This window comes from Eptatretus burgeri, chromosome 9 (genome assembly GCF_056783735.1).
Source record: "Eptatretus burgeri isolate ZD-2024b chromosome 9, Ebu_testis_v1, whole genome shotgun sequence".
Classification (NCBI taxonomy): domain Eukaryota; kingdom Metazoa; phylum Chordata; class Myxini; order Myxiniformes; family Myxinidae; genus Eptatretus; species Eptatretus burgeri.
Window position 1 is genome coordinate 48,012,063 of NC_140969.1, and position 12,595 is coordinate 48,024,657.

A 12,595-nucleotide genomic window follows, 5' to 3' on the forward strand; every position below is an offset into this window, starting at 1 on the left:
AAATCGCAGAGAGAGCAGGGGGGGCAAGGCTGGAGAGGAGTCGGTAGAAGACAGAAAGACCACCGACCAACCTGCGGTGATTTAGTGAGAGGCCCAAAGACTCAGCTTCATTGCGGGAGATGCCGATGATCTTAAATGCCCTGGTTTCGACAGCGTGAAGCCGAGAAAGGTGGGAGGCAGGAGCACCAGCCCAGAGGGGAGAGCAGTACTCCATCAGGCTACGGACAAAAAGCTTTGTAAGTGGTCAGGAGCTCAAGAGGGCCGAGGAAGGACTTAGCACGACGGAGGATTCCCAGTCGGCAAACTGGCTTTTGAGGCGAGGTTGGAAATGTGACTTTCCCAGGAAAGGTCATGGCAGATAGTGAGACCTAGAAGCTTGAAAGAAAAGACTTCTTCCAGAGGAAAGTTTTACCAGAAGGGGGTTGTTGGCGGACCTTGAGCGCCCTGTGGAAATGTGGTGGGGACAAATCGCAGAGAGAGCAGGGGGGGCAAGGCTGGAGAGGAGTCGGTAGAAGACAGAAAGACCACCGACCAACCTGTGGTGATTGAGTGAGAGGCCCAAAGACTCAGCTTCATTGCGGGAGATGCCGATGATCTTAAACTCTGAACTCACCGTTGCCTTGCTTCTTCAGGAATAAATCTGCCAAACTACTCTATCCTCAGTTCTTTGGTGGGTGATTTGTTTCGACAACCTGCATGATCATTGTTGAGCGTGCGTGCAGTCCATGCCTACATTGTATGCTTCATTTTCTGTTTGACATATCAGGTCATGTCATCAAAATGGAGATGTGCATGTGTAATTTGTTTGATGCTTTATATTGACAAAATACCGAAACTTTTTTAGCTTTAGATGACACATGATGGATTTATTTTATGCCGCCGGTGGCGTTGTTTTCGGGTTGTCTGCCCATCCGTACATATGTCTGTGCTGATTTTCTCAGTTTTCTCTGCAACCGCTTATCTGTTTGACACAATTTTTCACGAGAGGTGTGACTACTCATGTGGAATGTTTTTTTTTTTAATGATAATCTTGATGTCATAGGTCACCTGTAGGTGATGGTCAGGTCAGGTCAGGTTAGATCTGTGACCTGCTACAGGTACCATGTTAACCTGTAGTAACCTGTTCCATGGTCGGGTTGTCGGCGACTAAACAGTCTCCCCCACCAGGTTTTCTGGTGAGGAGGGTGTATGGATATGGAAACCCAGCAGGATTAAAAACAAAACCTGTCAAAGGGCGGAGGAGCTCCTTGTGAGCCAACGGCCATCCATATCTAGTGCCCAACTGTGTCTGCGGACGTCCTCCTGCAGTTGGGTTACTTTTTTATTAGGAGGTTGGTGACAGGAATTGCACTCCGGCCACCGTAAAACACTTCATTCCGCAAAACACAAAAACGCAAAAAAAATCTGAAAACCCACTCCGTGAGAGTACCTCCTGTGCAGCTTCCCTTCGCAGGGCAGCTCACCGGATGACGGGATTGGGGCAAAGCCTTCGGGAACCACAATCTTTGATAGGAGGGAAACCATGGGGTAACATCCCTGGGTCAGATTCCGGGAGAGTGTGTCGGAGTGGTGCTGAGGTGTCGTCCACCAGACGGCGGTCTCCTTGGGTTAACCTGAGGCGGTCCCTTTGGGTGGGTGCCTGGAATGTCCTATCCCTAAGAGAGGATGATCACCTGTCTCTTATCATCTGAGCTCAAGTGTTTGGACATTGGGATTGCAGCTCTCTCTGAGGTTCGGAGACCGGATTGCGGTGAGATCATGGTGGGTGGTTACACCTACTATTGGTCTGGTCGCTCTGATGGTTACCATACCCAAGGAGTTGCTGTAGCTGTTTCCAATAAGCTGACCCCAATGATAATTGAGATAACACCGGTCAACGAGCCTATTATGAGATTAAGGATTCGTCACTCCTTAGCTGTCATTTCCCTGGTCTCTGTTTATGCTCTGACTGAGGCGAGTGATCTCACCGTGAAGGACACATTCTACGCCACGCTCGAGTCCGTGGTTGATCAGTGCCCCAGATGAGATACACTTCTAGTCTTGGGGGATTTCAATGCATCGACTGGAACTGATAGGGATGGTTATGAGGTGTGTGTTGGTCCCCATTGGTCAGGAACTATGAACCAGAATAGCACTAAGTTCCTTGACTTTGCAAGAAGTCATGGACTTAGGGTGGCTGGTTCATGGTTTCAGCGCCCACAAGCTCATCGCTGGACTTGGTATTCCAACGCTGGCGGTGTGGCAAAGGAGATTGACCATGTCCTCATTGACGGTCGTTGGAGGATGATCCAGAACTGCAGGGTCTCCCGGAGTGCTCAGTTCCTCAATACTGACCACAGCCTTGTGGTAGCAACTTTAAAGCTGCACCTCAAATCCTGGAGAATGGTACCATCACAGCCTAAGCTGGATGTTGGCAAGCTCAGGGATGAGAGAGTAGCTGAGGAGTTTGCGAACAGGCTGAGTGGACACTTGGGGGGTCTGGGTGCTTTGGGGGGGGGGGTCCTGAAGAGTTGTGGAGTGCCTTCAAGACCACCGTCCTTGATGTTGCCGGTGGATGTCTTGGAACTCACCGCAGGGCAAAGAAGAATTTTGTCTCTCAAGGGACACTGGATACCATTGACCAGAGTCGCAGGGCCAGGCTGAATGGCAGAGCTGAGCTGTTCAGGGAGCTGAGGCGTAAAACAGTACGTGCACTGAGGGTGGACAAGGAGGCCTATGTGCGAGGAATCTGTGAGGGGGTAGAGCATCACCTGTGGACAGGTGATTCTCGTCCCGCTTTCAGGGGAATTTGCGCATTGCGTTCATCCAAGTCCATCCTTCGGAGCACTGCAGTTGGAGCAGAGAGTGGTTGGCTCTTGACAGAGGAGTCTGAAGTGAAGGCCCGCTGGGCTGGTTACTTTGAGCAGTTGTACCAGGCTGATCCCCCAGCTGTTGAGTTGGACGTCAAGGGTGTTGCAATCCCTGTTGCTGACCCTCGAATCAACTGTGGTCCACCTTCGCTTGTGGAAACACAGCCTGTGGTGAACCAGTTGAAATGGGGCAGAGCTCCAGGGATCTGTGGCATCCATGCTGAACTTCTCAAGGCTGGTGGAAATGCTGCACTCGTGTCGTTGCATGCAGTTTTGTGCTCTGCCTGGAACACAGGCATCATCCAAACTGATTGGAAGAGGGGCCTTGTTGTTCCTCTCTAGAAAGGGAAGGGTGATCGCCAAGACTGCAACAACTACCGAGGGGTGACGCTGCTCTCAGTGCCGGGCAAGGTCTTTGCTCGGATAATTATTGATAGGGTTCGCCACCATCTACTTGAGCACCAGCATCCAGAGCAGTCAGGCTTTACACCAAAGAGGTCAACGATTGATCGTATCCTTGCTCTTCGTGTCCTCACCGAATGCAGACGAGAGTTTCGGCAGGGGCTGCTTGCAGCCTATGTTGATCTCTGTAAAGCGTTCGATTCAGTGAATCGGGATGTCCTCTGGAGCATTCTTGGTCTTCGTGGGGTGCCACCAAAACTGGTCGATCTGATGTGTGAACTCTACTCTGGTACTGAGAGTGCTGTGAAGTGTGGTGGTACCATCTCTGACTTATTTCCAGTTGTTACTGGAGTTCGTCAGGGGTGTGTACTTGCCCCCACACTTTTCAGCACTTGTATGGACTGGATTTTAGGGAGGATGTCGGAGAGATCAAGTTGCGGTGCATCGTTTGGCAATGTCAAGATCTCGGACCTTGATTTTGCAGATGATGCAGTCATCTTTGGGGAGACTTTAGATATCCTTTTGGGGGCCCTCGGGGTGCTGAATGAGGAGTCTGAGCCGCTGGGATTATGGGTTTCTTGGGTCAAAACTAAGATCCAGGCTATCGGTGACATCTTGGATGCTGCTGTCCTGTTTGTGGTGAGGATGTTGAGGTCGTGGAGAGATTCACTTACCTTGGCAGTGATATTCATGTCTCTGCTGGCTGTGAGTCAGAGGTCAATCGACGTCTGGGTCGGGCCTGGGGAGTCATGGATTCACTGGATCATGGGGTGTGACGCTGCCGGTACCTGTGCGGGAGGACGAAAGTCCGAGTCTTCAGGTCCTTGGTACTTCTATTCTCGCTTTATGGATGCGAGACTTGGACTCTGACCAAGGATCTGAGATGGAGACTTAATTCCTTTGGTACCATGTCTCTTCGGAGAATCCTTGGCTATCGCTGGTCGGATTTTGTGTCCAACGAGCGGTTGCTGAGAGAGACTCGGATGAGATTTGTTACCTGCATAGTCCGTGAGCGTCAGCTGCAGCTGTATGGACATGTGGCTCGGTTTCCTGACGCTGATCCTGCTCACCAGATTCTCTCAGCGAGGGAGTCTCATGAGTGGAGGAGGCCAGTGGGCCGACCACGTGCCTCGTGGTTGCAGCAGGTTGACCATCATCTCAAGGAGATGGGGATGGGCCTGGCATCCGCCTGGGGGATGGCCAGACGGAGGCCCCTGGAGTACTGGCGGAAAGTGGACGCAGTGACGCGCTGTTCTGGCACATGCTCCCATACCTGACCTGATATGTCACGTGTTGTGGCAACCATGTTGGATAAAAGGAAAAAAACTTTGGACCTCTGTATCTCTGAAACCGAGACTTTTTTTTTGATGATGTCGTAGGTGGCTTCATTTGACGTCATATTTGCATTTCAAACAGTTTATCCGATCAGTATGAAAATTTTTGAGGTTCATCGTGGGATAAATTTTAATTGGGGGAAAAAATTGATGTTGCCAATCCTTATGGTTCAGCAGCCATATTATTTTTAACATAAAACTTTCAAAAATCTTCTCCGAAATGGCTGAACAGATTGAGGTGAAACTTTACAGATGTGATCGCCTATCCATGAGGAACAAAATGTTCTCCAACTTTGATGTCATTGGTCACATGGTTTGGCAGCCATATTGGATTTCCCCTCAAAAATGTATAAACCATCTTCTCCAGAATGGCTTGAAAATCGAGGCGAAACTTCACCCACATGTTGCACAATCCTTGGGGATACCAGAATGTTCACAAATAATTAAGAGGTCACATGGTCTGGCAGCCATATTGGATTGAATGAAAATCTTTGACAAATTCTTTCTCTTGAACCGCTTCATCAATCAACGTGAAACCTCTCAATTATAATCTCGTAGTCATGGGGAATATGTTTTCCACTTCAACCTGATTGGATGCATGGTCTGACAGCCAGAATTATTTAATATTTTGAATCTGGGTTCAGGGATGTTGTAATGGCAGTCACTTTGTTGTGATGTTATCATTGCAGATGTCGAACGATTTATCCGGTCAGCATGAAACATTTTTTGAGGGTCATCTAGGGCTCAATTGTATGGGGGTGGAGGGGGAATTGATGATGTCATCGGTCACATGCTTTGGCAGCCATAATGTTTTTAACATAAAAATCTTCTCCGAAATGGCTGAACAGATCGAGGCGAAACTTTACAGGTATGATCGCCGATTCATGAGGAACAAAATGTTCTGCACCTATGATGTCTTAGGTCACATGTTTTGGCAGTTGAGTTTTGAAGAATAAACATTTTAAAAATATTATTCTCAAGAAAGGCTTGATAGATCGAGATGAAACTTCATCCATATGTTCCCCAAGCCTTGGGAATACCAATGTGTTCACAAATAATTAACAGGTCACATGTTCTGGCAGCCATATTGGTTTGAATGAAAATCTTTGTTTTAAAAACAAAAAAAAACAAAAAAAAACCTTTCTCTTGAACCTTTACATCAATCAATGTGAAACGACTCAGTTATGATGTAGTTGTCATGTGGGATATATATTTTTAATTTCAACCTGATTGGACGCATGGTCTGGTAGCCAGAATGATTTAACGTTTTGAATCTTGGTTCAGGGATTTAAATCAAACTTGTTACAAGGATATATAATGATGTAATAATGGGGGCGGAGGCATATCTGGTGACGTCGTGACATCGAAGAGTGCCCTTCTAGTTTTAATTATTTGGTCGTGATTGTAGTCACAAAATTACATGTTCATTAAAACTTCAACATTTATGAACATTTCTTCCTCATTCATTTGTAAACATTTCTTCCTTATTCACTTGGAATGTATCTTTCAATCCTTACAAATCTCACACTCTCACTATCTCTCTCTCTGAAAAGATCGTGTGGCATGTTTGTATTAATAATGATGCTTGTAGGGGTGATGATAATAGACAATAATATTGATGATATGGATCATGCTTGTGTAGATGATGATGATATGGATCATGCTTGTCTGGATGATATTGATGATGATATTTATTTATGATATGGATGATGATATGGATAATGCTTGTATGGATGATTATTATGATATGGGTGATGATACAGCTTGTGCTTGAATGGATGATTGAGAATGTTCGTGCTTGTGTGGATATTGAGGATTCTATGTCTCGTATATCTACAAATAATTATATGGCTCATGCTTGTGCAGATAATTATGATATTGCTCATTCTTGTATGTTTATGTATAATGTTTGCATGTGCACATTCACATAATGGTTTTGGTGGCCAGCATTCGATCAGGTGGAACTTTGTACCCACTAATGGGTACAACTATTTACCTGTCCAAAATGCGTTGATGCAGTTGACATCGGGGTGGTACCATGTTGATGGGGCAAATCTGTGTGTGCAGTACAATACTGAGAGAACTGTGATGTTGCATCAACTTCCTTGTATTTTCATTTCTCTCGAATAAAAGGTTCAAACTCAACCTTTTAACTGCCCTTGTACATGTTATGTACAAATAGTGGTATTGCTTACCAACCTCCTCTGCCATCTTCCGCTCCCCCCCCCCTCCAATTTCCTCCCCACCCCATCGTAGTTCCCCTTGCATCCCTCTCCCACCCACCATGCTGATTCTTCCTCATCCCCATGCTCAATCACACCATTTGAAAGCCTTTATCCCTGAGCAGGGGTCAGCTTCTTGCGGGGTCCAATCATGGTACCCTTTCTTGTGGCAATGTTTTTACGACTGGATGCCCTTCCTGACGCCAACCCTTTAGTCGCCTTCGACCCTGCAAGGACAATTACCAGTATATTGGTGTTCATTTCACCGACCTTCGGAAGGATGACAGGCTGAGTCAACCCCCCTGATGCTAACTCAGCGGCCAGTGGGGCTCAAACTCAGGACCCCAAGCCACCGCCTTAACCACTGAGCCACACCAGGCTCATCCGCATTCCCATGCTCAAAACTCCCAATTTCTTCTGCCTACCATTATTTTTTTTTTTCCACGAATCCAACCCCACCTTGTTCATAGCTACATCTGTGTATGTGATATGTAGATGACCCTTTTTGTTTCTCTTGATTGGCCAATGATTAAGTGAATTGGAAACCAAATGGAACTTCGTAATAAAACAATGTTGCTGTATTTTTAACAGGTGTCTACCATGTGAGCCACATGTTGGACATTTCGGTCGTTCTTTGTCATGGATTGAAGGCTCTCAAGGTGATGGAGTGCATTATGTGAGTGCAAAATGCAGGTTTGCTTTGGAAATGTAAACACATTCTGTGTGTGCATGAATACTTGCTTTTTCAAGGAAACAATTATTTTTATTCTGATGAGGTGTTTTCATTTAGCTTTCATTAATCCTCTCGTAGGTCTTGAAACACTGGAGGGAGAATGAGATTGAACAGACTGAAGAAGTTGGTTTCACATACCGAGAGAAAAGATGGATAAATGAGTGGAGGTGAGCAGTGAGTCTGGATTTTGGGAGATTGACCAGAACAGCATTACTGTCATACCATGTGCATCTGCAGAAACCTTTGGGAGGGAGAGAAGGAGGCTGAGCTTGGAGCTGGCAGAGAGTGCAAGACCAGAATGGAGGAGAGATCATCGACATGTTTGTGGTGTGAAAGAGATAGGCTCAGAGGAAGACACTCTGCTTCATTGCAGGAGATATCAATAATGTTGAAGACCTTGGTTTCCATGACCTCAAGCTGAGTGAGGTGTTGGGCAGGGGCTCCAGCCCAGAGAGGAGAGCAGTAATTCATCCAGCTGTGGATGGAGGCTTTGTAGAGAGATAAACGTTCGGGTGTGCCAAGGAAAGACATTGCACGACAGAGGATTCCCAGTCGTGGCTTTGGAGGCCAACTTAGAAATGTGAATTACCCAAGACAGATCATGACTGATAGTGAGGCCTCAAAGTATGACTGAGAAACTGAACTTCAACATTATTGTTAAGGAAGGAGATGGGAGGTTTTTCTAGTATGACCCATAATCGACCCTACCACCAGGTGGCACTCTGCCATGCACACTTACACAGAGAGCACTGGGCTCCTCCTCCCACCCTGAACCCCTGGGAGTCTGTTTATTTATTATTTTTTATCACTTGAAACCTTCCTATGCAATCTTTCTCCCCCCCCCCCCCCTCCTCTCGGGTGCCATGACTAGTTTTCAACTCATTCTGTCTTGTGGTTCAGGAGTGCATTGCAATGAAACAAACAAACAAACACTTCTCAAATTAAAACATGATTTACTTTATATTTATTTATTATTAATTCATTCATTCATTCATGTGTACATGTTTTTTTCCCTCTGTGTCTCATAATCATGTTTATTGTTCCTGAATCCTCTAACTGCATTGACTCGTCTTCATCCCAAGTGAACATTTATTTTAAGCATGTCCATGAGCTTTGGGCCACACATGTGCCTTTAACAGGTGTTGACTTATGGAAAGGCATCACAAGACCAGCAAATACAGAAATGTCTGCGCGAAGGTCAGCTTTCAGGTACTGCACTGCCAACTCAAGGTTAGAAACCCTCCCTTGTTGCAATTTCATCGCACACTCCCACTAAAGCCGACGACTCGTGGTTAAAATACAATAATTAAATACACTGGTAAACATGGAGAATCTTCAATTTTATTTATAACCATCTAACGATCATAGTGAAGCTGGTGTACAAATCACAGGCAGGATGGACATTTATAGCCATCAGTGCACTGGAGTACCGGCAGAAAGTGGACGCAGCGACGTGCTGCTCTGGCGCATGCTCCCATACCTGACCTGACCTGATAATGCTGGCAGACAGGATGGTGAGTTTAACGTCCGTCCGAAGAACGGTACACACATTGATGCCTCGCCCTGCATGTGAAACACCGGGATAACCGTTTATAGCAAGGCCGAGATTCTTACCCCGGTTGGACAGTTCAGAAGGATTGCACATACCTCGAGGCTATCCTGCCAGGCACTCACGAGAGTAATTCATATACTACTGTATAAAACTCACATGATTGGTGAAAAGTACTTGAATATGAAATGATTTGCTTTTTACGCTGCAATAGCTGGCATTTTGTTGTTCTCTGATATTAAATCAGATCACACACTATCCTGAATACAGAGCGTTGGTTCCGCTGAAACGGTTCATTGGCCGGGGGGGTTACAATCCTGGATGGAATTGGAAATCTCGGGGCAGGAATTTGCAGGTGACAGCTCACCAACTATTCATGAAGGATACTATGGGATCTTTAACATCCACAACTAATGCCGAAAGACTGGTCACACAGTTTAACATCCATCCGAGAGACAGCACACACATCGATGAATCACCCTGCCTGTGAAATACCAGGATGACAGTTTATAGCTGAGCAGAGATTCAAACTCAGGCGAGACAGCTCCAGAGGCGAATGTGCGTACCTCTCGGCTATCCCTACCAAACCACTCCTGCAGGAATGCAAGAATTGAATGATTCCTTCCAGATTTTGTGGTGTTTATTCAAATTTGTTTTAGATTTTTAGACTATTTCATGAGCCGCATCTCTATAACTACTTTGCAAGCTGAAATTTGTCAGAGCCTCCCTGTTAAATTTCAGTAACACCTCAATGGTTGACGATTGGTGCAAAAGGGATTAGTTGGTAAAAGTGTTGTTAATATTTTGACGGTTTACCCAGTTTTTATGCTGCAGATGTGATTTTTTTTTTCTTCTCCCACGCAGTGTCTAAGGCACATACTGTGCATCTATAATATGGACAATAATGTCCCTCATATTATCATTCTATTTAATAATAGAAATCGGTGTACATTAACATGAATACCAAAGACGGCAGACATCGATGTACGTTTCATGTGAATAAAAAGGATATTCTTGTGCTATCAATGACCTTGTACCTGAATCGTAAAGCCATTTAGAGACCATGAAAAGTTGAGCATATTGTCGGGTATTTAATTCAACATTGAGGTCATTAAGTGAACATCACCAGCCAAGATGCCTGTTTTTTATTTATAAGGGAGGTCAAGACTCATGAGAGCAAAAATGTCGTTCTGTTTTTATAGTATTACAAGAGCGATTTCTCGTTGAATGTTCTTGCTCGACATCCAACATGCTTTACTTATCTCCTTATAGGATGTTTTTCTCCACCTTTCCAAGGACCCCTGGTACTGCTGTTCCTCCCATGGTCATCCCTCCTCGACGCTCTCCATCATGCACAACCTCGTGGAGTGGCCAGAGTTCACCCTCAGCCTGTGGCACCATCAGAAATGGTCCAAGCAAGAGCAGCGATGCGAGCCCAACGCACAGGTGGAGAAAGAAGTCGAGGGTCGTCATCCCAAGCCCCAGGAGAAGGACTGCGGGACTTAGTGCATCCTCCGCTGGGTAGCAGTGCATGGTTGCCTTTTGTGCTTCAAGTATGTTTGGCAACCATTGAGGGTAAAGATGGTTCATCGGTATTGCTTTGCCATCGAGCCCTCTGTTTTGGTCGTGGGTGCCATCTGCATTGCTCTGCCCAACTGCTTGGCTTTTATCTTAAGCTACGATTTGTGATTGTTTGGCTCTTTAACAGTTATTCCAATTCGAAGTGCAGGACCATCATGCTGTTTGCAATTGCAGATTCTATTTTGAAATCACCCTGTTGGACTGATATCTAGGTGGCGCTCCTTCTTTCGTTATACGTACTGGTATAATTGGGTTCAGGTGGCCAGAATCATAGTTAATCATGATCATTGGATATGGGGGGAGGAGTGGGTCATCTAATATTCCACATGTGGCAGTGCTACCCTTCCAATCGTTGGACATTGTGAGCGAGGTGTGCTATTGAAAAGAAACAATCCCCACTTTTACATATTTAGCAAGTTATGAGATGGGTTTTGGACAACTGCTTCACTTTTCATCAGATGCCAGGTCAGTTGCAATATATTCATTTCTTACTGGATAAAGTTCCAAATGTTCAAAAAAAAAAAAAAGGGAAAAATGGATGGGTTTATTCGTCTTCATGATCTGTGCTAGCACAGGTAAGTAACGCCGAGTGATTATGTTTGACGTCACGAGTCGCACATTGGCCTCCCTCTCCTAGTAGTGTTGAATTCGGTGAAATATTCAGTCTTGGAAGTGAAACGTCATGTTGAAAGTGGCCACGATGACACCGAGAGGTGGATGTAAGAATGTCTCATGTACTTTTCAACATGAGGTGTGAACGCAGTTGGTTGGCAGACGTTTGACTCTTTTGCTCAATTTTGGTCTTTCCATATTATTGTCGGAACCTGTCTTCAACTAAATTAAGTCATTGCTTTTGATCAGACGTTGACACCACACAATTATATCGATTCAGTGTTTTTCATGTATATCGCATATGAATGCATCTTTAAGGTCTCTGGCTTTCCTGTTTTATTCTCGAGGTGGATTATCTGGAGTTGGGTTTATTTGGGTGAATGCAGTCTGAATTGAACGACAGTAGCTGTGGGAACATGGTGGTCATGGGTCGGCCTGTTTGGCACTCGTATCCGAGTATGTGGCTCGTGATGTTGGTTGGTATCCTTCATTCAAATCCTGTATGGTGTGTTGATTTGTCCATTTTTTTTTTTTTACCGATGTCTATAATTCATACAACATTACACCAGTGAAAAACAATAGCCATTGAATGAAAATTTATAATGAGTAGCATCTGCTGCTGTAGTCGAAGTTTAAATGTGAAAACCTTGGAGAGCACACTTGATTCTACGAAAAACGTAGAAACTAGTTAAATAGAATAACATTTTATTATTGTTGTTACTTCGTGAAAAACTTTTTTTGCCAAGTATGTTGGTTTGTAGCGTTTGTTTGTTATACGATTTTTGCCCACAGTTTTCAAGCAATCGTTCAGAAATTTCTATGTGTGTGTTTAGGTGACTGGCCAAGGACAGCAATGCTTAATTTTGGTGAAGATCCGAATCCGGATCCGTATCTGATAATTATTTAATTCTTTAATGATTCTTCACCTTTGAGAGATTGGGCAAAAAACGATATACAGCATTTTTCAAAAAGTTGTGAATGGATTCGAATGAAACTTGGTGGACCTGTTGGAAGTGTGACGAGGACCAATTGATGACAGATTCTGATAGGCCTTGAAGAGGGGACTCCAAATATGTTTATACTATGTCTGTATTTTACCCCAGTGAGGCCCCAGAGGCCCCCAAAGTTTAAAATCATCCATTTTTGACATGTAAAATGAAAAGTAAAGAAGATAGAGCTATATTGACCACACATTCTGGAAGATATTTTAACGTTCTACAAGTTTGCCATTTACATTATAAAGCAAATGTGTAGTTGTTGGACTTTTTTGGGGACTTGAAAATTTGATCAGCCTCGATTTGTCCAATGTGAAG

The 12,595-nt window shown here is 44.8% G+C and overlaps 1 protein-coding gene across 9 annotated transcripts in view; it reads left to right on the forward strand.

Moving 5' to 3' along the window:
- Window positions 1-12,595, forward strand: part of LOC147020087 (uncharacterized) — a 37,202-nt gene that overhangs the window by 6,862 nt on the left and 17,745 nt on the right. For 3 of the 9 annotated variants that reach the window (XM_085895113.1, XM_085895112.1, XM_085895114.1), the window contains 4 exons: window positions 7,399-7,483; window positions 7,619-7,707; window positions 8,680-8,770; window positions 10,386-10,610. In XM_085895113.1, coding sequence (XP_085751239.1) covers window positions 7,698-7,707; window positions 8,680-8,770; window positions 10,386-10,610 — 326 coding nt within the window. In that variant the 5' untranslated portion in view covers window positions 7,399-7,483; window positions 7,619-7,697. The other 6 variants (XM_085895117.1, XM_085895116.1, XM_085895115.1 and 3 more) reach the window with 6 other exon arrangements.